This window comes from Syngnathus floridae, chromosome 1, assembly GCF_059516105.1.
Source record: "Syngnathus floridae isolate MCC-2025c chromosome 1, RoL_Sflo_1.0, whole genome shotgun sequence".
Taxonomy (NCBI): domain Eukaryota; kingdom Metazoa; phylum Chordata; class Actinopteri; order Syngnathiformes; family Syngnathidae; genus Syngnathus; species Syngnathus floridae.
In genome coordinates, this window is record NC_142413.1 from 10635457 (window position 1) to 10660829 (window position 25373).

General features: G+C 43.1%; 4 protein-coding genes across 11 annotated transcripts in view; 3 read left to right on the plus strand and 1 right to left on the minus strand.

Annotated features, from left to right (window-relative positions):
- The window catches only part of LOC148404021 (uncharacterized), a 107452-nt gene extending 100585 nt beyond the window's left edge, over window positions 1–6867 (plus strand). For all 7 annotated transcript variants that reach the window (XM_088379328.1, XM_088379321.1, XM_088379351.1 and 4 more), the window contains 7 exons: window positions 1446–1599; window positions 3838–3949; window positions 4529–4672; window positions 4825–4938; window positions 5012–5167; window positions 5364–5489; window positions 5836–6867. In XM_088379328.1, the coding sequence (XP_088235454.1) occupies window positions 1487–1599; window positions 3838–3949; window positions 4529–4672; window positions 4825–4938; window positions 5012–5167; window positions 5364–5489; window positions 5836–6054 (984 nt within the window). In that variant the 5' untranslated portion in view covers window positions 1446–1486 and the 3' untranslated portion in view covers window positions 6055–6867. The remainder of the gene's footprint in view (window positions 1–1445; window positions 1600–3837; window positions 3950–4528; window positions 4673–4824; window positions 4939–5011; window positions 5168–5363; window positions 5490–5835) is intronic.
- A 7129-nt stretch (window positions 6868–13996) lies between these two features.
- LOC148404024 (uncharacterized) lies at window positions 13997–17950 on the plus strand. Of its 2 annotated transcripts, XM_088377713.1 has the most exons (8): window positions 13997–14110; window positions 14862–15004; window positions 15080–15296; window positions 15893–15984; window positions 16124–16263; window positions 16338–16442; window positions 16526–16626; window positions 17237–17950. In XM_088377713.1, exons 1-7 carry the CDS (start codon window positions 14043–14045, stop codon window positions 16601–16603), a joined length of 843 nt encoding a protein of 280 aa, XP_088233839.1. In that variant the 5' UTR covers window positions 13997–14042; the 3' UTR covers window positions 16604–16626; window positions 17237–17950. The 2 variants fall into 2 exon arrangements, with proteins under 2 accessions (XP_088233839.1, XP_088233830.1); XM_088377704.1 differs by lacking the exon at window positions 17237–17950 and having other exon boundaries at window positions 16526–16934.
- Window positions 16833–22296, minus strand: LOC148404025 (glutamine amidotransferase-like class 1 domain-containing protein 3, mitochondrial). The gene is made up of 6 exons (XM_088377726.1): window positions 22103–22296; window positions 18511–22001; window positions 18006–18120; window positions 17595–17766; window positions 17209–17410; window positions 16833–17135 (listed from the first exon to the last, which is right to left on the minus strand). Exons 2-6 carry the CDS (start codon window positions 18576–18578, stop codon window positions 16943–16945), a joined length of 750 nt encoding a protein of 249 aa, XP_088233852.1. The 5' UTR covers window positions 18579–22001; window positions 22103–22296; the 3' UTR covers window positions 16833–16942.
- On the plus strand, window positions 19104–23388 carry LOC148404026 (uncharacterized). The gene is made up of 10 exons (XM_088377691.1): window positions 19104–19217; window positions 19401–19559; window positions 19918–20031; window positions 20102–21778; window positions 21887–21986; window positions 22122–22270; window positions 22492–22604; window positions 22783–22872; window positions 22948–23070; window positions 23142–23388. The coding sequence occupies exons 2-10, from the start codon at window positions 19448–19450 to the stop codon at window positions 23265–23267; spliced, it is 2604 nt and encodes an 867-aa protein (XP_088233817.1). The 5' UTR covers window positions 19104–19217; window positions 19401–19447; the 3' UTR covers window positions 23268–23388.
- The last annotated feature ends 1985 nt before the right edge of the window (window positions 23389–25373 follow it).

The window sequence follows — 25373 nt, forward strand, 5'->3', positions numbered from 1 at the left end:
AGATGGCGCCACCACACCGCTCAGCCGAGTCACCTTGAATGTCACAAAAATAAAATAATTAAATGCAAATTAAATAAATAAATATTTAATTTATCTAGTTTTAGATGAGCGTCATAAATAGTGTATACTTAATGATGATTAAATTTCATATTCTGTCATTTATTTATTTACTGGTATAGAGCATGCACTTTTTACTCTTATTTCAGAAGTTTTTCAAGATGTCTCGTGGTCATTGTGATTTCCTCAAGATCTAGGTCAGGGGTGTCAAACTAATTTTTTTGTCGGGCCGCATTGTTGTCATAGCTTCTTTTGGAGGGCCATTATGACCCAAATAAAAGTATGAGCACCTCATATTATATACAGTAAAAGCTACGAAACAAACTGAAAAATAATCGTTTTCAAATCAGATGAGTAAAAACTGGTCAAATATTTAAAAAAAAGATATGATCTAGATCAAGATGTTGTCTTGAATATTTTGCACTCTAGCACAGACAAACAAGGCACAAGTAAGGTCGGGAATTAATTCAGCTTGCGCTAATAAAAGACAGCTCAGCGTGATGAGGGAAAAATAATTAAGAAAAATCTTTTAATTTACTCGATTGTCCTTCGAATGAGCATGTGATTTTCTAATTAACCTACTGCAGCGAGGACACTGGTGAATACAATCAGTCTGACCCTTTCATTATTTGTCATGAATATATGTATGACACTGTTATCATCACTTACAGCCAGGTCCTGCATTATCATGCGGCACGACAGACTTTCTTCACCAGCTCCTAGAAAACAACCTGGAGAACACTTAAACGCTTTGCCGTCATCAATTCCAACAAGCTCATTTCTATTAGTATTTTGGTTTACATTCTAAATTGGGACAAATATGTGGAAGCCATACAGCGCTTTAAATGCTGTATGTATTGATTAGTGTGTAAAGATTAATTAGAAATATTGGAAACATTATTGAATAAGTGAGGGGTAGGCAGTTTTTATGCTCAAGGGTCCCATTTAGATTCAAATAGCAGATGGGCCAGATCGTTTGTAAACAAGGTACCAAACAAACAAAAACGCTAGTGCATATGTCTCAGTAATCTGCAGTAATATTAGTCAGTTTCCGCAGACGATAAACAAATATGATTGTCTGTCTACATGTGTTGCCCAAACATCCACTGTTAAAGTATTAGCCCATCTATGGTGTTTCCTGTTCTATGTTAGCATTAACATAACGTTGACTCAAGTGTCCCAGGTAAGATTTGAAAAAGTGCACCGTTACCTAATGCAATTTTCAATCTATTTGCAAATTGATCCAAATTGGTGCAAAGCCCAAACAGCTTATCATTGTCAGAGAGCATCATTTCCTCTTCTCATATTTTTGAATCATGTGGCCCCGACCTCGGCGACTTCCTCTTATGTTGTGCAACAATAATGACACTAGTTATTTTGGCCCACAGGGACAGCATGTGAGAGCAGAAATCATACTATTTGATGAGCTATGGATCAAGAGAAGCTGGCTTTGACATCTTCATCCTCATCAGCGGCAGATATACACAAAGACTCGTCAGTGACAAGCGAACTCGCCCCCAGAAAATCATCAGAAACATCCTGGTATGTATTCTCTGCATTTCTATTTGTAGCTAAAATGCAACATGTCAACTGTGGAATTGGAATTGATCTTGATGAGGCATTATGTTCAGATATGGACTTTATGACGTTATCACTAAATTTTCTTACCCACTTTTACTTTTATGATGAACATGAGTAATCTGTTAGATTGTTAGAGAAACTCTTTTTTAAAGGGAAAAAAAGCATCAGTGAAGAAGAGGAAGAAAAAGTCTTCATGGAGTTTCCCATGAGGTCATCACAAGTGATATTATCGGAATTCCCCCCCAACAATCTCATGTCTAGTCAACCACTCGAGGTCACATGTTTTCTTTTCAATATTATAATCTCACCATGGCTACGCAAACGATGACAACGTCAAGTCAGCTGTCCTTAGACCGATTTGTTATCACCTTCTATCACAAAACTTGACAGGAGTATTAACATATGCATTTTGGTGCCCTTCCAAGACACCTTAGGAAGGGAAACTTTGTAAAAATGGGTTACAGTGTTTAGCAGCTGTCAGAAATGGCTCGAGATCAGCAATGTGCTGTCCCAAAAGGACAGTTGTGACATCTTTGGTTTTGCTTCAAACCCTTCTCATTTGATTTTTTTTTAATACTGATAGCTTAGTGTTGAAGTTAAAATGACTTCAATATCATAATTTTGCACAAAGGAACAACAACCAAAAGAGCTCACACGGTGGCCATACGAAGAAAACTCCAGACCACTGTCTCTGACTAACATGGACATGTACTCTATCTGACCATTAATATTCTTTTCAAAAACTTAAATTAGGCTATTGAGAGTAAAATATCCACAACTGGTCAAATGGAAATCTAATCTTTGGAACAAAATTTAAAAGTAAGATTATTTCAATATCTGGAGAGTGAGGAAAAAAAGACGACAGAGATTGATCGTAGGTTATTTGGAGTCGGTATGTATATTAAAAATGGGAAGATTTATCTTGAATATGCTTTGGATTTGGTCTCTAACTTTTAGCTGCCAGTTTAGAGACTGGCACACTGATGTAACTTTACTTCAGCTCTCTACAAATAAACAAGTCCTCGTGTCGAGAACTCCATCTTGCCTTTTTGACAACACCTTGTCCAGAAGAACTCACAGAGCAGTGCCGTGCATGTAAAGCAAGCTGATGAAAGCTGGCGCTTTTGCGGGGGAGTTTGGCCTAAAGGGAGATGAGGTAGCAGTTGGTTGTCGTCTTTCTCTTTGTAAGTCCTGCAGCATGCATGTGTGAGAAGGCCCCGGGCGCTACATGCAAAGTTGTGTGTTCTTCCAGGAGCATGCCATCTCTATTCCCTCCCCGCAGGCTATTCCTCCGAGATGAGATCCCACAAGCACTGGGCAAGCTGCTATAGCTAATTAATGCCTGCTAATATTTTTACTTGGCTTGTCATCCAAAATGTTTCAGTAGTTATGATTGGTTTCCAACATCATGCAAATGAAGGTAAACATTTGTTGGCAGTCTCGAGTGCCTAATGTGACTACACGTACATATATTTGTGTGTGTGCGTGTGCGTGGGTGAACATAATGGCTTGGGTTTTATTCTCCGAAAGTGCACTCACTCTTTGCGAGTGGGCGATAAAGTACCCTGAGGTTCTTCTGTGCATGTGTGTTTGTTTTTATTCATGGAAATCCTCCGCTACTGTTTTCCGCCATTGGTGGGAAGTAACAATAAGTAGAAATGCTTCAGAACAGCACTTTAGGAGATTTTTCAGGTATCTGGAATTTCTCTCCAGTTAAAGACCGATTGGCACACATCACCATACACGGGGTGTCATATTATTAAAGTCTGGTTTGATTTTAAAGTAGAGTGATTTGATCCGCTTGGATTTACTGGGATTATGATTCCACTCAATATGGTAGAGCTCAGTTGGAGAGGGCATGACGCAATGAGTAACTTGTCATTTGACATACATATTAATTTGTCAGTCCTGTAATAGTGGCATTGCCTTCAAAGATTTAGCTGTCCAGTAAGACAATTTGCTACATAGCCCAATCTATTATTAAATGGAATGGTGTAATCACAATTTTGAAATCAAAATTGATCATCTGATTGAAAATTTGCTACACCCCTAATATATATATATATATATATATATATATATATGTATATATACAATTATACATATATACATATATATGAAAAAGCTTTGCTTTGTGGCGATGGTCACCTGTACTGTACATGGATACAGAATAGACAGTTTGTGTTTGGTGTCTTACAGGTCACCCTCTGTGGAGCAGCATGTGGCTGACAGCATGAGCATCACCTCGGCTGATCAAGAGAAGCTGCTGCTGCTTAACAAGAACACGGAGCTCCGCAGAGTTAACAAGGAGGTACAACTTGCTGTTTCTGTGTTGTTGTGTGTATTGCTGATGTTGGAAAGGACACGGTTCTTTGTAAAAATCAGAGGATGTGGGCGGTGTGTGAAATATTGCTGCTGAGGTGTCAAAATGACTCTCCCCCCACAAATCCTATAACCTTGAGCTATACTTCCGGAATTTAAAGAAAAGTAATTCATTCTTTTGATACAGCAATTTTTTATTTCTATTTCTCATCAGTGTGACAGCAGTAATGATGTGATGGTGGAGTGGAAAAAAATGTTCAGTTGTGTTTTCAGTTCATCAATTAAAAAAGGCAAAAAAGAACACCTTAGCTGCCCTCTGAAGTCTGTGGCTAACCATACAAAAAAAAAAATGATTCGTATAAACTCCACATGAAATAGAATCACTACAATGTATTGAATACAAAAAAATCAAAGTAGTCAAAAGAAAAGCACAAGGTTTTTTTTTAACCATCATACCAAGTCCAGTATGTTGAGCCACTCCTGAACCCCGATTCAAAATCCAATAAAAAAGTGTGACAATGATGATAGTGATTACCCTAATGGAGGTGATGAAATCGCTGTGTTGCAGCTGATGAAACTGAATGAGGAGTGGGATCAGATGTATCGCAATACCACCCTGGGGTTGCAGCACCGGCTGGAAGGTTTGGAGATGGAAAATGCCTCCCTCAAAGAGCTCAATGGCAAACTACTGCTTAAAGTGGACAACCAGCAGGTAAACACACACAGAAACATGGAAATGATGCACAGGAGATCCTTGTGGCTGTGAGCTGGATCCTATCCCAGCTGGCTTAGGACTGCTAAATATATTGACAAACAACTATTTCCAATCACAGTAACACAGAGCGCCCGTTTGTCTGAGTGCAGAGTGCAAAGGACTATTACGAGCAGACACTCATGCTGGAGCTGAAGAAGAATCAAGAACTTCAAGAATATGTGCGGTTACTGGAGCAACGGAGGCAACAGCCACCCATCCAAAAAGTATCTTCATCTCTCTCTGTTTCGTCTGGCGATGAATTGTGAGCCCCGATGCAAGAATTGTTTCTCATCGCAGGACAGGGTCAGGGTCACGGCGCCCAACTTCTCGTCCTCCAGCTTCCCCGTATCCTCTCCCAGTCTGGATGTGAAGCAGAAGGCCAACCATCGGAACTGCGACTCCCATCAAGAGGTGCTGGATCTAAAAGAGCAACTCGAAGCACTGAGGTGTCAGGTGGGCTTTTCATTTCAACACAGAATCTGAATGCTTTTAACTTACTGTTGCTATGGGAAAAGAAGATTTAAATTCGATGGACAAAAGCACCACCAAGTGGTCGCTCGGCTCTTTTCTTCAATGTGCTCCAGAAGTGATCATATGGTAAATTGTATTGGTATTGACCCAGTACCATGATGACGTCCTGTGTCTGTAGACCGAGATCTATGAGGCAGAATATCAGACTGAGCACAGCAACCACAAACACACACTGCAGGACAACCAAAGGCTGAGGAGGAAGATGAAGGAGATGCGTCAACAGCTAGACCTACTGCAAGAGCAGGTAGTGTTCAAATTATAGGGCACACACACTTTGGAAAGCTTAGTGAGAGCTTTAATACTAATCAAGTTCTTGATGTAAAAAATACAAATCACACAGATGACACAAATACTGCAAGCTGTGATTCCTCGTAAAACGTAGCAGAGGCGGTAACAAATGTTTAGTATTGCTCAGATTCTTCCTTCTGGTCACATGTGAGCTCTTGTTGCTATGCAGAATTATTGGTGCACAATCAGAGAGCGAGCAGGACCAGAAGTCAATCAGACAGTGGTCTGAAAAAAAAGAAAAGCAAATAGGATAAAAAAATAATGAATATAACAACAACCTCCATTGTACATTTTGGTCACAGCTTAAAGTATACGAGGATGACTTTCGGAGGGAGCGATCCGACAAGCAGATGCTGCAGAGGCTGCTGTTGAAAAAAACAGCACCCAGCAAGGACCCAGTGCTGGTGCACCGCTGCAATAACGAAATGCAGCCAGAGGAGAGCGACAAAAGAACACAGACTGCAGCTAGAAAGCAACACCACCCGCTCTGTCCCAAGCACTTGAATAGGAGCAAAGACTAAGGAAAGCAAGAAATCCAAAATGATTCATGATGTCTCAGAAAACCCTCCAAATATTCTAAACAATTATGTCATAACACAGGATCATAGCAACCTTGTTTGGGAAATGTATGCACTTTTAATATTCAATACTCAAGGGAAAAATATAAATATGTGTATATCAAGGTAATTATCAGCCTACTAAAGAGCTTGCTGAAGAGCTAATCATTTTTTTTTGAGGAAGGAAACATTTAAAAAGTGCCCCAGAATCGTACATCCCTGATATGGATTAAGCTGCAATAGTCAGATGTTATGTCTGTGAATTCAGGGTGCAGGAATGTAGTACCTCATCTTGGCCCCATCTATGGCATTGAAGAGGAGCTTTTAATGGGAGTAAAGATTTTTACACCCAATAACAGATTTACCTTGATAACCAAATTTCATGTTTTGAGACGACGTCCCACTTAAGGATCATGTACATTCTAGTATTTACATCAGGGTTTAACAAAATAGATTTCAGAATGAAATTCATTAGTTCATCAATTGTCATTGGGAAAAATGATGTAATCTATGGAGGGTTTTTAATTAATGTTGGCCGAATACATTCATGTCTGTTATGTTTCTTATCGTGATTTTATGTCCACGTTTTTATGTTAATGCTAAGGCAATATATTATGAATACTAGTAAGTTTTACATTATGAACAATGATTATGCATGGGAGGAAAAAGACTTAGAATCACTTTGGATTTATTAACCGCTTTTATATTATCTAACAGCCAGTACTGTTTTTTTCAATCAAAAGTAAAGTCATTCACCAAATAAAAATCCAAAATGTGGTCACGGTATTATTAATTGACATTCATGGTCACCATCACGCCACAGTACAATTTCCAACAAGAAGGCGTCAATTGTTGTCACGTTTCAGGAATTTGATTCAAGAACCTTTATTCGTCCCACAATTGCCTTCACACTAATTATTCAGTCCAAGGGAACTCAAATGCAATACAATGAAAACAGCAGATAAAGTTTACTGAGCAGGAAGCATTGTTTGTATTCCCAGCACTTTGACATATAGTGAAACTGAGAATACAGCCGGATTACAGAATACTACTATTAGCAAAGCGAGTATTAAAAAAAACTGGGACAAAATATAACAAATGGTGTCGTGACCCACGGTCTTGTGCTTGCTGCTTCTTTTTTTTTTTTCTTCACGCAATTCCCATAGAAATTTCAAAAACTCGACTGTGCCCAAAAATAAGGTGAACAGAATACCATATTTTAATAGATACATTTCTGCTACCCCCCTGGGGGGTAGATTATTGAAAGTTCTGACCATGAGGATTGGATTTGTGTCAGAAGTTACGCAATATTGTCTGATGTAGTAAATGCCAGAAAGAACAAACTTTATATCTTTAGAGGCGACAGGGGTGAATGAGAAAAAATTGTATTTGTTCAAAGAGATACCTGTTCAAGCATGTGTTTTTTTGGATGAGTAAATGTTTAGTCAAACAATACCGGCCCAGGAAATGTCAAGGGGTGCAAGAGCGTCTCAAAGACGTTTGTCAAACAGCCCCTTTAGGGTGCTAGAAAGTTTTCAAAAAGGAAGTCATGATATTTGATACGATACGTAGGAAAAATGTCAAATTTGACCTTAGAAATTGGTGGAGTTGGGAGGGGTCGGTCCTTTTGATGGGGAACCCCTGAGCGAGGAGGAGATTGGCTACCCTGAGAGGGCTGAGAAGCAAAGAACAGGCTATCTATGAGTTGAAATCAGCATACATATCTGATCGTGTGAGGAAAAAGAAGGTCGTTGGAAGCATACAGGACATGATTAGATTTTGCCAGGATTTGTTTAATTATCCCAATTTTGTGTGGGGGAACTTCCAAGAGGGAAGTCCATCCATCCATCCATCCATCCATCCATCCATCCATCCATCCATCCATCCATCTTCTTCCGCTTATCCGGGGTCGGGTCGCGGGGGCAGCAGCTTTAGGAGGGACTCCCAGACTTCCCTCTCCCCAGCCACTTCATCCAGCTCATCCCGGGGGATCCCAAGGCGTTCCCAGGCCAGCTGAGAGACATAGTCTCTCCAGCGCGTCCTGGGTCGTCCCCGGGGTCTCCTACCGGTGGGACATGCCCGGAACACCTCCCCAGGGAAGCGTCCAGGAGGCATCCTGATAAGATGCCCGAGCCACCTCATCTGGCTCCTCTCAACGTGGAGGAGTAGCGACTCTACTCCGAGTCTCTCCCGGATGGCCGAGCTTCTCACCCTATCTCTAAGGGAGAGCCCGGACATCCTGCGGAGAAAACTCATTTCGGCCGCTTGTATCCGAGATCTCGTTCTTTCGGTCACGAACCATAGCTCGTGACCGTAGGTGAGGGTAGGAGCGTAAATCGACCGGTAAATTGAGAGCTTTGCCTTTTGGCTCAGCTCTCTCTTCACCACAACGGACCGGTACAGGGTCCGCATTACTGCCGACGCTGCACCGATCCGCCTGTCGATCTCACGCTCCATCCTCCCCTCACTTGTGAACAAGACTCCAAGATACTTGAACTCCTCCACTTGGGGCAGGATCTCATCCCCGATCCGGAGAGGGCATTCCACCCTTTTCCGATCGAGGACCATGGACTCGGATTTGGAGGTGCTGACCCTCATCCCGACCGCTTCACACTCGGCTGCGAATCGTTCCAGCGAGAGCTGGAGATCACGGCCTGAAGAAGCCAACAGCACCACGTCATCTGCAAAAAGCAGAGACGCGATGCTGAGGTCCCCAAACCGGACCCCCTCAACGCCTCGGCTGCGCCTAGAAATTCTGTCCATAAAAATTATGAACAGAATCGGTGACAAAGGGCAGCCTTGGCGGAGTCCAACCCTCACTGGGAACGAATCCGTCTTACTGCCGGAAATGCGGACCAGACTCTGGCATCGGTGATACAGGGACCGAACCGCCCTTATCAGTTGGCTCGGCACCCCGTACTCCCGAAGCACCCTCCACAGAACCTCCCGAGGGACACGGTCGAACGCCTTCTCCAAGTCCACAAAACACATGTGGACTGGTTGGGCGAACGCCCATGCACCCTCGAGGATCCTGCCGAGGGTGTAGAGCTGGTCCACTGTTCCACGGCCAGGACGAAAGCCACACTGCTCCTCCTGAATCCGAGGTTCGACCTCCCGACGGACCCTCCTCTCCAGCACCCCTGAATAGACCTTACCAGGGAGGCTGAGGAGTGTGATTCCCCTGTAATTGGAACACACCCTCCGGTCCCCCTTCTTAAAGAGGGGAACCACCACCCCAGTCTGCCAATCCAGAGGCACTGTCCCCGATGTCCACGCAACGTTGTAGAGGCGTGTCAGCCATGACAGCCCCACAACATCCAGAGCCTTTAAGAACTCCGGGCGGATCTCATCCACCCCCGGGGCCTTGCCACCGAGGAGTTTTTTGACTACCTCAGTGACTTCGACCCCAGAGATTGGAGAATCCGCCTCAGAGTCTCCAGGCCCTGCTTCCTCAATGGAAGGCGTGTAGGTGGAATTGAGGAGGTCTTCGAAGTACTCTCCCCACCGACTCACGACGTCCCGAGTCGAGGTCAGCAGCACGCCATCCCCACTGTAAACAGTGTTGACGTTGCACTGCTTCCCCCTCCTGAGACGCCGGATGGTGGACCAGAATTTCCTCGAAGCCGTCCGAAGGTCATTCTCCATGGCCTCACCGAACTCCTCCCACGCCCGGGTTTTTGCCTCAGCAACCGCCGAAGCCGCGTTCCGCTTGGCCATCCGGTACCTGTCAGCTGCCTCCGGAGTCCCGCAGGCCAAAACGGCCCGATAGGACTCCTTCTTCAGCTTGACGGCATCCCTTACCGCCGGTGTCCACCAGCGGGTTCGGGGATTGCCGCCACGACAGGCACCAACGACCTTACGGCCACAGCTCCGGTCGGCCGCCTCAACAATGGAGGCGCGGAACATGGTCCACTCAGACTCAATGTCCCCCGCCTCCCCCGGGACGTGGGAAAAGCTCTGCCGGAGGTGGGAGTTGAAGCTCTTCCTGACAGGAGATTCTGCCAGACGTTCCCAGCAGACCCTCACAGAGCGTTTGGGTCTGCCAGGTCGGACCGGCATCTTCCCCCACCATCGGAGCCAACCCACCACCAGGTGGTGATCAGTTGACAGCTCCGCCCCTCTCTTCACCTGAGTGTCCAAAACATGCGGCCGCAAATCCGATGACACGACTACAAAGTCGATCATCGAACTGCGGCCTAGGGTGTCCTGGTGCAAAGTGCACACATGGACACCCTTATGCTTGAACATGGTGTTCATTATTGAAAATCCGTGTCGAGCACAGAAGTCCAACAATAGAACACCGCTCGGGTTCAGATCAGGGGAGCCGTTCCTCCCAATCACGCCCTTCCAGGTCTCACTGTCATTGCCCACGTGAGCATTGAAGTCACCCAGTAGAACGATAGAGTCCCCAGAAGGAGCGCTCTCCAGCACTTCCTCCAGGGACCCCAAGAAGGGTGGGTACTCTGAGCTGCTGTTTGGTGCATAGACACAAACAACAGTCAGGACCCGTCCCCCCACCCGAAGGCGGAGGGAGGCTACCCTCTCGTTCACCGGGGTGAACCCCAATGTGCAGGCGCCCAGCCGGGGGGCAATAAGTATATCCACACCTGCTCGACGCCTCTCACCGTGGGCAACTCCAGAGTGGAAGAGAGTCCAGCCCCTCTCGAGAGGGCTTGTACCGGAACCCAAACTGTGTGTGGAGGCTAGTCCGACTATATCTAGTCGGAATCTTTCTGCCTCGCACACCAGCTCGGGCTACTTTCCAGCCAGAGAGGTGACATTCCATGTCCCAAGAGCCAGCTTCTGCAGCCGGGGATCAGACCGCCAAGGTCCCTGCCTTTGGCTGCCGCCCAGCTCACATTGCACCCGACCCCTTCGGCCCCTCCCACAGGTGGTGAGCCCATGGGAAGGGGGACCCACGTTTCCATTTCGGGCTATGCCCGGCCGGGCCCCATGGGCGAAGGCCCGGCCACCAGACGCTCGCCTTCGAGCCCCGCCTCCAGGCCTGGCTCCAGAGGGAGGCCCCGGTGACCCGCGTCCGGGCGAGGGAAAACAAAGTCCATTTATGTTGTTCATCATAAGGGGCTTGGGTGAGCCGTGCTTTGTCTGACCCCTCACCTAGGACCCGTTTGCCATGGGTGACCCTACCAGGGGCATGAAGCCCCCGACAACATGGCTCCTAGGATCATAGGGGCACGCAAACCCCTCCACCACGATAAGGTGACGACTCGCGGAGGGGCAAGAGGGAAGTGAACAGCAAAAAACATCTTCAGTGGTGGTAATAGGAGGGGAAGAAGGCAACTAGTTGAAGCTTCCGCTGTAGAGAAGGACGTGCAAGTAGTTGGTAAGATTGACCAAGTTATTGCACAGCATGGTCCCGATGGGCAGCGGCCCCAGTTTCACAATGTTTTGTCTGAAACTGATGTGGCGCAGGCCCCCATGATCGACATCGGTGAAGGGACTTTAACGTGTCACATAGGGAGCCCAATGACAACTGTGTGGGGTCAAGAGAAATACAAAGGTGAGCCGGCCGCCTTGTCTGAAGCTTTTCGTCAGTTGGGTGACAAAGTGAGGTAGATGGCAATAGAATGGGGGATAGTAGACCCTGCAGTGGTTTACCAGAGTCAAATTACTTGTTTGGCATGCTCAAACTTGGCAAATAAAAATGGATTTGATTTGATTTGAGATGACAATGCTGGCCAAGGACCAAATTGTGTGGAATTGGATGGGCATTTGTTGAGGATTTAGTGAAAGTCCGTAGCGACATAGATTATAGTAATTAAAATACCCTTGTGCTCCGTAGAGGAGATACGTACGTATTTACAAAATCGTGGCAAATGAGGGGACGGAGAGTGGTGTTTGTTGTGCAGGATGATATAACAGACGAGATGAGCCGGGCACCTGCAGATTGTTTAGTTCCGTTGAGACAGATGGGTTAGACTCAGATAACCATGACCAGTACTGCACTAAAGCAACAGAAACGATAAAGGCAGACCTTGTGCTGGGTTCATGGTATAGCCTTCATCTGCTATAAATCCCAGGATGCTTACACAGGTGAACCAACGGGGATCAATGCAAATGTGGCACGGGCCGTTACAAGAGCAATGACTGCAAAGAAAGATGGTGACCAAAATCGACATCGCTAAGCATCATTACTAGAATCTACTGCTAGGATGGGCAGGATAGTTCATGACTACAAGAACAGGTGTATTTTGAATAATACATTTTGTATTATGGTAATAAAAATACTCTTTGGAGAGGAGATATTTACAAAATAGTGGCAAATGACGGGACAGAAGGTGGTAGAATCTTTGTTGTGCAGGGTGATATAACAGACAAAATGTACTGGGCACCCGCAGACTGTTTTGCTCCGTTAAGACAGATGGGATCACCATGACCAGTCCTGCACTAAAGCAACAGAGAGATATTAAGGGGTGACCTTGTGCTGGGCTCATGGCATGTCTTTCATCTGCTATGAAGCCCAACATGCCAGAAGATTACTTTCAGGGTTTAATACAAAATGCGAAAAAGTGAAAAAAAAAGTACAAGCACCCCCTGTCCTGTCAGGATGTAGATCAGACTAGAGGCACACCACAGGGCCGAGATCGTCAAACACAAGGAAGAGAACAACTGCAGCCTATCCCGGCTCTGACACACACCTAGAACAAAACGGCACAATTTACTATGGGATACCTCCAACTTTTATAGCTGGAATCTGTAGTTACAAACCTGCGTAAGCTACAATGGCGGCCACTGTGAGGAGTAGAATCCCCAGGGCAGTTTGGGGGATGAAATCTTTTTGAGGAGAGCTGCCATAGTTGTTTACCAAAAGCAGAAGACAACCTTAAGAAAAAATAAATAAAAATTATTGAGACGTTGATTAGTAAGAAAACATAAATATATATATATATTAAGTATTTCGTACTACTTAGTATTAGGACTAAAAATCAGTAGTGATACAATAATGTCAATTAATTCTAAACTTTTACTTAATGATTTGTGATTGAAATATGAAATATGTTTTCAACAACTGAATCAGTGTGGAAAGAATTCAGGAATTTGACTTCCAAGCTTTATTATCATGAATTTGTCAAAGGAGATTTGTTTTGTGATGTATTTCAGGTCTTTAACCTTCCATTTAATATTTTACTGTCATTCACATACATCGAAATCATTTAATTGAATTTCAATATGTTACCACCAGAGATACCCAATATGCCAACGGACATATGCAGCTGAGTCATTGCACCAGGAAAAGTGTAAAGACGTTCCACAGAGCTGCACTTCATACGGGTCTGTGGCATCATCATGCAGACGTCACACCCTCAAGTGTCATATTACTTGGATCACGGAAAAGCTAGTAAAATACATACCGTGGTGAGCCTAGTTTCAAGAAAATGTACTGAATTACGTACTATATTGAATCAATTATTTTCACATTTCATAATAATAATAGTAATTATTATGGTACAGTGACACACACAGTTCCACACAGTAGCAGGACAACACAAAAAAGAAAAAAACAGCAACAAAAATGAAATTACTTATTAATTGTGATGTTCATCCTGGTTCAGCAGAGAATGTCTATATCTCAGTTTCGTCCTGTTGGTATTAATTATGTATACTGGAAATAAAATTTTGTTTATGTAGCATGGCTTTAAAAAACAAAACAAATCTCAAAGCACAGTGATGGTATACAGTTTCCTTTTTAAATGCGAAAGTGAAATACTGAAACAACAACCGTAAAAGTGAGTGTGAAACAAAATATTAAAAGAAACACAATTGTGAAAGTCACGATTATTTTTCAATAGTTATTATTTCCTGACAAACAAGAACTTGAGGATGAGAGGGATGACCCAGCATATTGGTGTTCTAAAAGTGAGATCTCTGAATGGGATGAGATAATTCTGCACGTTGGGAGGAGACTGGAATGGAGAAGCAAATAAAAGCAAATGTTCACTTCACAAGAGTCACATCTCTTCCTGGGAGAGTCGACACATATTGTGCAGACCTTTTCAAGGTGAGATTGATTTTGTGCTCTATTTACAGCTTTGTAACATTCACAAACAAAGTATATTCAACTAGTAGGTTTTATGTAGTTTGAACTGTGTCTAAGGGTAAATACCAAGGCCACATTGTTTATGTATGTATTCTTTTTTTTTTTATATTGGGAAATACTTTTGCTGACATGTTTGAATTTACCTGAAGCAGCACATGAGCCTCCCATGTCAATGCCTTATGAATTTTTAATGCAGTTTATGGCTGGTGCGATTTATACTCCGGAGCGACTTATAGTCCAAAAATTACGGTAATATCCCTCCCTTTGAGGTGAGATGAAACAGACCAGGTGTAAGGTGTATGAAAGGAGAGCTTTCTTTGGAATCCCCCACCGCGTGCGTCACAGTATCATGGATTTTCCTCTTCCTTGTCATTTGTTCTGTCAGAGTCGGGAGGGATTGAATATCTCATTTGATAGATTTCCATTTTAGCCAGTTGACAGAAGAATTTCCACAGGTTTCATACACCTCTATAAAATCTCCTCCCGTGGCGTTCCACCACTGGAGAGCTTGAAAAGACGACTGGACACAAAGCAGGTACTTGTGGATTCCGTTGCTATGCTAGAAAGAATTCAAATTGGACATTGAATGTTGGTATGGGTCAAGAAAACAAGGTCGTGTGTAGGGTGTTTTCCTTGTGGTGTAAGTGGGCCTTAAGTCATCACAAATCCATAAAATAGTTCATGGAACAGTCTTTATTTTTGCTTCGAACAGAATACGAGCAGACATGACTACATCCACAAGCGAGCTCCTGGAGACCTACGAGCAGCAGGGCTTCCTTTCAGGCGTGCCCGTGTTGAACGACGGCGAGCTGAGGGAGGCCACGCTTGCATTTGCCCGCCTGGAGAAGGAATTTGGTAAAAAAAAAACAAAAAAAAACATGCCAGGAGTTATTCTGTACATTACAAAAGGATTATTTTTTTTGTCGCCAGGTGAAGAATACACCCAGTACAGCCTTCATAATGTTCACCTTGAGTATCCTTGGGTAATGGGCCTGAGCAAACACCCTCGCATCTTGCAAGTGCTGCAAGCCATCTTGGGCCCTGACGTAATCCTGCTGGATTCCCGTTTCATCTGCAAATACCCGGTGCCCGCAGGCAGGACTCAGGGGGATGAACTGCCGTATGTGGCTTGGCATCAAGATATGAGGTGCGTTTTTGAAATATTTCAACATTTGTGCTTCCATTATAACACAGATTTTGTATGTTACATTGTTGTTGTTTTTTACAGTCCACAGGCAAGTCCTAATTTAGATTTGCGTACCTTTAAATTCTTGAATCTTGATTCTTAAATCTTTATTGTGCTACCACGTTATGTCGTAATTGGGTACGAGCCAAAATTAGATTCTGATGAGAGGAAAACTGAGCAAAAGGATTGTGGCATCTTAAAATTACAGCTCTAAAAGTACTTTTGAAAAAAATATATTTTGGTAAATAAAAACTGCATTTTTCTCGCCCCAAGTCAAAGTGTTCCATTCAGCCACGAGGAGTCAATCATCAGTCCATATAAATTACCGTTCACATTTATGCTAACAATTCACTTTTTTACAGTAAAAGTCAATTGAGGGTGACAAATAAACAGCTCAAAGTCATATTATCATATGGTTTCATATCATGACAGCAAAAGAGAGTTAAAACAAGTGCTAAAGAATGTGGGAGGAGTAAAACTACTGTGCTTTAACCTGGTTTTGTTTTCCGGTGTCTGTCTATATCACAGATTTTCACTTTTGTAAATTGTGCGCACAGGTATTGGGGTATTGCCGGTGGGCCCGTTTTGTCGGTGTGGCTGGCTTTAGATGACTCGCTGAAAGAGAACGGAGCCCTGCAGGTGATCCCAGGTAGCTGAATACTGGAAAATTACCAACAATTCATTTTTTAATAAATTTTCAATTTGGTTGTTTGTGTGAAAAGATCTGCGGGAGCTTTTGTTCAACCCAACATGTTATTTGTAATCTCAACAACTGCTTCTTCCTACAGGTAGCCACTGCTCCGGCATGTTTCCTCATCGCCAAGCCGTCCGGCCTGGAAACATGCTGACAGTCAATCAGGAGATCCCGAACGAGTTGCTCCAAACTGACCAGGCTGTGCTTTGTCCCCTTTTCGCTGGACAGATGTCTGTAAGTGAAAATTCACACTTACAGTTCAAGAATTGAAATTGTTTAAGACAGAAATGGAAACATCCTCGCAACAGATCCACGACGGCCTTCTCGTGCATGCTAGTGAGCCCAACACATCCCGGAAGAGACGCTGCGGCTTTGTGATTCGTTACGTACCCACCCGTGCGTACCCGACAGAGGTGAGACAAGCTTTGTACGAAAAACCTCTGCGCGCCTTAGCGGGATTCGTTGAATGTCCTGATCGGGAATCTTTTCCTTTCAGGATCCTGACCGTCCTAGGAAATTCCACGCAACTGTTGTCGTTTGTGGAACAGACCAATTCAAACACTTCTCACACTAAAGAGAATAACATCACACATGCTGGTAACTTTTTAAAAATCTCTTGACGGTATATCCTGCATGTTCATAACTGGGGGTTAAGGGGGGTCACTGATTCCTGTTTCTATGACGATAAGTTCGAGACCAAACTCAATGCTAACTGATGTTTATGTTTTGATGTTTGATTTCCCAAAGGCACTGACTGTATCAAAACTATTTAAATGTTTGACGACAAAAATGAGACAAAAGTGTTTGTTTGGTTTGCCATCATATATATTGAAAATGATTCTACATCACAAAACTTTCAAAACTACAATGAATGTATTTTATTAAAAGACAAACGAGAGACTTTGGAGACGTCTTAGGCGAGTTTCAGGGTTTCTTCAACCATGACGCCGATTCCATCGAAGATCTCGTGAATGGGAGCGTTGCTCATGAAAGCCGGAGCAGTGATGAGTTTGTGCTTCAGGTCAACATGCACTTGCTGCACTCCTGTATTCACGTGCTTACAGCCCATCTCCTTTAAGACACCCGCCGTCTGGGCGTACGGCCACCTGAGAGGGACCAGAGCCAGCCCGTTACAATCTCGCCGCATTGATCGTAGTGACAAGCAATAGTATCCCTCACATGTCACTCTCCTTGTCCTGCCCCACAGTGAGCTCACAACCTGGCAGGATTTTGGCTGCAAGGACTGGAGCGATGCAGCACATGGCCAACGGCTTTCCAGCTTTGTGGAAATCCCTCAGGGTCTTCTCCACATCTGGCTTGATGCTGAAGTCCTTATTCTTCACTCCCCAGTCGCTGAGGTTTTTCGCCACGCCAAAACCGCCTGAACAACAAAATTGAATTTTTTTTTTTTACTAATTAATTACAGAAACAAATGATAAATTTCCCCCTCAAGAAAAACATGGAATACATCAGGTCATTAATATTCTTGCTCACAAAGGATTTTATTTTTGCGATCGGCACAAATCCTGCACGGCAAGTGGCTTAATTTAAAATTTCAGCCTCACCAGGGATGATGACAGCATCGAACGCTGAAACATCTAACTCGGCCAAATCCGTGATGTCACCCCTGGCGATTCGAGCACTCTCCTGCAGGACGTTTCTTTTGCCGTCCGAAGGTTTCCCCTCACAATGATCGATAACGTGCATCTGATCTTGGTTCGGTGCAAACATTTGAGCCTGGGGAGGGATTTCACCTGTAAATCCTCACATAGCTGCATCAAACAATTGAGTGAGCGAGGTTATGTGTGGCAAGTAAAGTACTACTGTACTGTACTCGCGTATTTTTTTTTTATATTTCAGTCTGTACTTTGATTTTTCCAAACTTAGTAAGTAAAGGTGTTGAATTAATTATTTTACTTAAGTACAGAACATGAGTACTTTTTTCACCTCTATGTGACAGTAGACTTGTGACTCACTTTGGCTCCAGCGCGACTCAAATGAACGAGGACAGCCGAGGCCTCATGGATCTCTGTGCCGTCGTACACGCCGCAGCCCGAGAGAATAATAGCTACACGTTTTGCCATGGTGCTCCTGACACACACACACACGCACACACACAAACACAGTGTGAGTTGAGGTCTCCAGAGTGTTGATGATGCTAATCGTTAATGGCAACCCCAGAACACATGGGGTCACATAAGTGGTTTGGGAACCGATGTGACGAAACAAGTCCATGAACACATATGCTGAATTCAAACATGTCAGCAAAAGTATTTCCCAAATGAGTAAGTGTAAAACCAATCTCACACACTTAGTTTATCAATTCAAAAAAAAAAAATGAATACATGCATAAACAATGTGGCCTTGGTATTTACCCTTAGACACAGTTCAAACTACATAAAACCTACAAAACCTACTAGTTGAATATACTTTGTTTGTGAATGTTACAAAGCTGAAAATAGAGCACAAAATCAATCTCACCTTGAAAAGGTCTGCACAATATGTGTCGACTCTCCCAGGAAGAGATGTGACTCTTGTGAAGTGAACATTTGCTTTTATTTGCTTCTCCATTCCAGTCTCCTCCCACCGTGCAGAATGATCTCATCCCATTCACAGAGCTCACTTTTAGTACACCAATATGCTGGGTCATCCCTCTCATCCTCAAATTCTTGTTTTTCAGGAAATAATAACTATTGAAAAATAATCGTGGATTTCACAATTGTGTTTCTTTTAATATTTTGTTTCACAATCACTTTTACGGTTGTTGTTTCAGTATTTCACTTTCGCATTTAAAAAGGAAACTGTATACCATCACTGTGCTTTGAGATTCGTTTTGTTTTTTAAAGCCGTGCTCCATAAACAAAATTTTATTCCTAGTATTTTGATGACATATAATAATTGTTGTATTTTTTTCAATGACAGAAAAATTGATTCCACTTTTCAATATTATCACATATGCATTGATATATACTATAATGAATTGCGGTGCATACATGTTTATTTATTAATTAATTTATTTATTTATTCATCTATTTATTTATTTATTTATTTATTTATTTATTTATTTATAACAGGTCAGTTGGTCCACAAAATTAATATATGGAATCAGATACATAATTAATACCAACAGGACAAGACTGAGACATAGATATTCTCTGCTGAACCAGGATGAACATCACAATCAATAAGTAATTTCATTTTTTTTTTTTTTTCCCTTTTGTGTTGTTCTGCTACTGTGTGGAACTGTGTGTGTCACTGTACCATAATAATTACTATTATTAGTATGAAATGTGGAAATAATTGATTCAATATAGTACGTAATTCAGTACATTTTCTTGAAACTAGGCTCACCACGGTATGTATTTTACTAGCTTTTCAGTGATCCAAGTAATATGACACTTGAGGGTGTGACGTCTGCATGATGATGCCACAGACCCGTATAAAGTGCAGCTCTGTGGAACGTCTTTACACTTTTCCTGGTGCAATGGCTCAGCTGCATATGTCCGTTGGCATATTGGGTATCTCTGGTGGTAAGACATTTTGATTCAATTCAATGATTTCGATGTATGTGAAAGACAGTAAAATATTAAATGGAAGGTTAAAGACCTGAAATACATCACAAAACAAATCTCCTTTGACAAATTCATGATAATAAAGCTTGGAAGTCAAATTCCTGAATTCTTTCCACACTGATGCAGTTGTTGAAAACATATTTCATATTTCAATCACAAATGATTCAGTAAAAGTTTAGAATTAAACATTAATTGACATTATTGTAGCACTACTGATTTTTAGTCCTAATACTAAGTAGTACGAAATACTTAATATATATATGTATTTATGTTTTCTTACAAATCAACGTCTGAATAATTTTTTTTTTTTCTTAAGGTTCTCTTCTGCTTTTGGTAAACAACTATGGCAGCTCTCCTCAAAAAGATTTCATCCCCCAAACTGCCCTGGGGGTTCTACTCCTCACAGTGGCCGCCATTGTAGCTTACGCAGGTTTGTAGCTACAGATTCCAGCTATAAAAGTTGGAAGTATCCCATAGTAAATTGTGCCGTCTTGTTCTAGGTGTGTGTCAGAGCCGGGATAGGCTGCAGTTGTTCTCTTCCTTGTGTTTGACGATCTCGGCCCTGTGGTGCGCCTCTAGTCTGATCTACATCCTGACAGGACAGGGGGTGCTTGAGCCCAAAGACCTGAGGTCCTCACTGGTCCCTGGCTTGGCCGCCTTTGCCTTGGCCCTAGTTGTCATCGCCAGTGTCGCTCTGCTAGTCCGACAAGTGCTTTTGTTTGTTATTGCCATCAGCATCAGCTTAGCTTGCGCCCATCAAATCGCCAGCCTGTCGGCCGAAGGTTTCAGCAAGGTTGCCACAGCAGCAAATTACCTTCTGGTCTGTCTTGCGGGTGCTTACTTTGGTACAGGGCGTTTGTTGAGCACTATCACGCAAGGGAAAGTGGACCTTCCAGGGACGGGCTTGAAGCCAAAAGCCGAGCTGAAGACGGCGACACGGCGTGGGTGTGACGACGTGATGTCAGTGGGCGTGGTGATGAACTTGCTGTCGGCCTCGGTGGTGGCCAGTCCTCTGCTGGGTGTGGTCCCTCGACTATCTGTTGGCCACGTCCCCTGGCTGTGGACAGCTGGCGCGTTCCAGCTTGCCACATGCCTCATCTTCTACCGAGCCTTGGAGCCACTCTCGGCTACGTTTTATGGTTTGACAGCAGTGCTGAAGTTGGGTGAGGGCTACAGTGGTCTCCTATCGTTCTACTCCGTCGAGCCCCACTCTCCCGTGCCCTTCCCAATCGTCTTCTCCGTGCTTTTCCTCATCTTGACTCTGTTCAGCTGTCAGAAGAGCTTGCTGGAAGCCCTCTACCATCTGTTATTTGCTGCTTATTGTATCGCAATCGCTTCTCAACCTCAAGCCTTCTTCCACAAAGGAAGTCAGGGTGCACAAGCGGTTATATTTATTGGCTCTGCTTGTATACTTTTCGTGACGACGTACAACATGGTGTCCACTAAAATGATCCCTACAGGGCAGGGCCTTTTTGAAGCCTTAATAACCAGGATGAGGGGCTTCACTCTTCGACCCCATAACAAGGAGCTCCACGCACCTCTCTTAGGGTACTCCAAATACGCAGATGCAGAGGTGTTGGGCCATGCATGTAACGTGTTGGCTACGTTTGCTATCACAACTACAGTTGGGGATGAGGCGGTGTTGTCCGTGCTCATTCTCCCCTGGGTGGTGGTTGCCGGCGGGGTCCTGCAGCTGCTCTGCGGCTCGCTCGCTTTCTCCAGAGGGAAGACCTTCGAGAGTACCATCTTTATCCTCTACGGCGTGATGTGGACGCTGTGGGGCTTGACACGATACGGAGGCCTGTACGCCGGCGTGAGAGGTTTTAACGTAGCCGTCGGCATCATCGGTTTCTTGATGTTCAACACTTTGGTGACGGCCGCAGCGCTGTTTGTAAATGTCGGATGGTTTGTGTACGCGCTCACCTTTCAGCTTATCATCATCAGCTTCCTGTTGGATGCACTCGATGCGCTACCTCACGGATATGACATCGGCGTCACCGTTATCTTTGGCCTGGTCAGTTTTTATTGTTTTGCGGCTCACCTTTTCAACAGCACCTTCCAGTCCCCTCAGATTCCCTTTGGCAAGCCTTTAATAAGGCTGAGTGGGCTTGGGGGAGGGGCTCATGTCTGCCCGCATCTGCCAGCTCGAAAGGCCACATCAGTTCAACAAATTGCAGGTACAATTACACAAGACAATTATACATAGTTTTGGAGGTTTTATAACTTGAGTTATAACTGACTAGTCAATAAAAACAAAAGCACTCACAACCACTTATCTTTTCCAGACATCATGAGGAATGGTGGAATATGCGGCATCCCTACCGACACGGTCTATGTGCTGGTGGCAGCGTGCGCCAGGCCCGATGCAGTCGTCAAAGCGTACAAGTGAGTGTTTTTCCTCTGTGGAGAAGATCATCTCTCAAGAGGAAAGCATTTGTTAAAATGGACTAGCAATATACCACATCTATTCGAGGTTTTCCTGTGTATTTGTTGTTCTTTACCAGCTGAGCTTTGCCGTAGGGTGAAGAAGCAGGCACAGGACCGACCCATGTCCCTGTGGCTGTCCTCCATCAAGCAGCTTGACCCAGTCCGACACCTGCTGAGTCCGCTGCTCCTTGACTTCATGGAGGCTGCTTGGCCATCATCTATCAGCATGGTTATACCAAGAGGTGTGGGAGCATTTGTGGGTTTTGATCTTAATGAGGACAATGTGGAAGAGAAAATAGATGGCTGGGTGATTTATAATGGGAAATTTAAAAAAGATAATGCATAATATAATCTCATATCATATGTGAAATTTCAGTAATAAATCACGTGTTCTTTACTGTTTATGAGAAACCATTTTTGTCTTATGTATAAAACTGCTCTTTCTGTTTTTACTCTTCCACAGGCGCATGGATGGACACCTTTGGTTTAGGAGATGCTGCCAAACACATCGGGACTCCCCATAGCATTGCTATCAGGAACCCAGACTGTTCTGTGGCCACACACCTTATAGATCTAGTAAGACCAATGGACATGAATCAGTCTACCAGATTTTAACCAAATCATTTGATCCAACTGTTTTGATTAAATAAATAACTGGGTCCCTTTTTGACCCCAATGGTTATTTTTGACCCAATTGTTTCTTAAGTTTTGGAGAGAATGGGGAAGCAAGTGTAAAATAAAAAGTTTATTTCAGGTGGGACCTGTTGCTGTGACCTCAGCCAACCCTACAGGAGAGGCCGACACGACCCACCACAACCAAGTTTATGCTAAGCTGGGGGATAAGGTGGCTAAAAATGATTGGTTCTATTAACATCAGTTGTTACTTTTATTGCTTTTCTTGTATGTTTGACAATTTTAGGTGGACGGAGTTTTATGTGATGGACCATCACCAGAAAACATTGCCTCCACCGTGGTAGATTGCACTAACATTGAATCAGGGCAAATTGGTTTCTTCAGAGTGGGTCTTATACCAAAATCCAAGGTAATTTACTGTTTTCTCGGTTATTTCTCTCTGATCAAGGTTAGCACTCACCTCATTTGTCTGATTGGAAGGTTCTTCAAATATTTAAGGAAGTTCAGACCCGGCACAGCCGAGGACAGAACAATCCAGTGTTTGAAGGAGATCAACCACAAAGTGAGATGGAGACGTCTTCAACAGAAGAGAACAGCAGAGTCTGAAAAGTCATCAACCTCAGTCTCGAGGGGACAGTCTGTTAAAATTACACTTCCAGAAATATGTTCCCAACAGTTGATTCAATGAACTCACAAGCTTGAAGTAAAACATTGCATCAGGCGTGCAGGTTTTGTCCGTGTCTGGGTTGTTTTTCACAATAGGTTTTTTTTTTTTAATTCAGCAAGTTGTGGGGCCCATGGTGATTTTACTGGGGTATTTGAATGGACATTCATATTCACCCACCATATCAATTTTTTTTTTTTTTAATTACTTTGTGAATATGTTTCTGAACACGTTATATGCCGCTATTTGCAAATAGTACTGTATGGTATCGGTGGCGAATATTTGGGGATTTCAATAAGGCACCTGGGTCAACTACGGGGGTCCTCAGTACCCGGAAGTAGTTAACGGAGAGCGGGAGTTTCGCCGGGTCTTGTCTGTAACTGCTGCTGTTGTGTGTTTCAGGTGAGTAAAGCTGTTGAAAAGATGATGATCAGAACTTGCAATACTGCTGGTAGTCTGAGCTAATTATTGATTAAGAATATGATACATACGGTTACGGTTGTACAATGTATAATTTTGCGTATAACATGGACAGTGTGGGATGTTTAGAACGTATTCTCGGTACCCGGAAGTAGTTGACAGAGAGCGGGAGTTTCGCCGGGTCTTGACTGTAACTGCCGTTTCAGTAAATTTATTATTTTAACAACAAACCCCGCATGCGTGGAGTGATTCGCGTCCATGCGTGCGACAAAGTTTTTGGAGTTTTTTTAGTTTTCATTATTTTTTTACTTATTTATTTATTTTGTAAATGCTTCATTGTAGTTTCATTTTTCAGTTTTATATATATATATATATATATATATATATATATATATATATATATATATATGAAGGATTTGTCAGGTGCAAGATAATAAAAAAAGTATTGTGTGAGTAAACCACAATTCTCAAAGGACTATTTGACCTTTCCTCTGTACAGATATAAATAAAGCTATGCTAAAATTAAATTCTCACAATAATTATAGCTAGTTTTATTGAGTTCATGAACCTAATATGTATGTACTTTTAGTTTCTGATCCAGTTTTTTTTTAAATTTTACCTTACATGTAGGTTTTTGGAATGCGAGAAGAAGCCATTTCATTTTGTTACTGGAGGGTAACTATGTTTGGGTTGTCCATGTTATCTACCATCCTAACAAAAGGTAAGAAGAGTTCAGCCATTTATGCACTTACGAATAGAGGTGGGGTTTGTTCCCGTACAAAAATGTAATGCTACTTTTGGGAATCACATTGTTTGTTTATTTATTTCGGCATCACAATTTCATTTCATGCACTGCTAACACATTATCTTTCTAACATTTAAAATACCGTATTTTACGGACTATAAGTCGCTCCGGAGTATAAGTCGCACCAGCCATAAAATGCCCCAAAAAGTGAAAAAAAATATATATAAGTCGCTCCGGAGTATAAGTCGCATTTTGGGGGGCAATTTATTCGACAAAATCCCACACCAAAAACAGTCATGAACGAGCAACAACAGGCTAAACGATAGCAACAACAGGCTAAACGATAGGTATGCTAACGTGACAAACACAAACAAAGAGCTGAGAACGGGCCTGACGTAACATATAGAGTGATTAAGGACAACTATTACATGAATAACATGTTTATAAAACCATCGGTGTCACTCCAATTCATTAAATCCATCGATCATTCGATATGGTCGCAACCGGCTAAACGATAGGTATGCTAACGTGACAAACACAAATGAGGAGCTGAGAACGGGCCTGACGTAACATATAGAATTCTTAAAGAAAACAATTACATGAATAACACGTTTATAAAATCATCGGTGTCACTCCAATTCATTAAATCCATCGATCGTTCTTTGTCAACAATGGGTGCGCACGGCTGAGGGCGCTTGCACTTCAAAATATTCCATAGGCTCATATAACGATAGATAAACTATATTTCAAATAACTATAATATAAGCAATAATATTATCAAACCATCCGTGCACTTTAAATCCATTAAATCCATCGATCAAATTCCTCGACCTTTGTCAACATCGCCCCGCCTGCGCCCTGACGTCAGCCTCGTCTTTATTCC

Coding starts and splice junctions, on each gene's coding strand:
- LOC148404025 (XM_088377726.1), bottom strand. CDS start 18,578: ATGTTCACTTCACAAGAGTCACATCTCTTCCTGGGAGAGTCGACACAT. Junction 17,767..18,005: donor TGAGTCGCGCTGGAGCCAAA/GTGAGTCACAAG, acceptor ATCCCTCCCCAG/GCTCAAATGTTTGCACCGAA. Junction 17,136..17,208: donor CAGGACAAGGAGAGTGACAT/GTGAGGGATACT, acceptor GGTCCCTCTCAG/GTGGCCGTACGCCCAGACGG.
- LOC148404024 (XM_088377713.1), top strand. CDS start 14,043: ATGTTCACTTCACAAGAGTCACATCTCTTCCTGGGAGAGTCGACACAT. Junction 15,297..15,892: donor GCTTGGCATCAAGATATGAG/GTGCGTTTTTGA, acceptor TTGTGCGCACAG/GTATTGGGGTATTGCCGGTG. Junction 15,985..16,123: donor AGCCCTGCAGGTGATCCCAG/GTAGCTGAATAC, acceptor TTCTTCCTACAG/GTAGCCACTGCTCCGGCATG.
- LOC148404026 (XM_088377691.1), top strand. CDS start 19,448: ATGATGATGCCACAGACCCGTATAAAGTGCAGCTCTGTGGAACGTCTT. Junction 20,032..20,101: donor CGCCATTGTAGCTTACGCAG/GTTTGTAGCTAC, acceptor GTCTTGTTCTAG/GTGTGTGTCAGAGCCGGGAT. Junction 21,779..21,886: donor ATCAGTTCAACAAATTGCAG/GTACAATTACAC, acceptor TATCTTTTCCAG/ACATCATGAGGAATGGTGGA.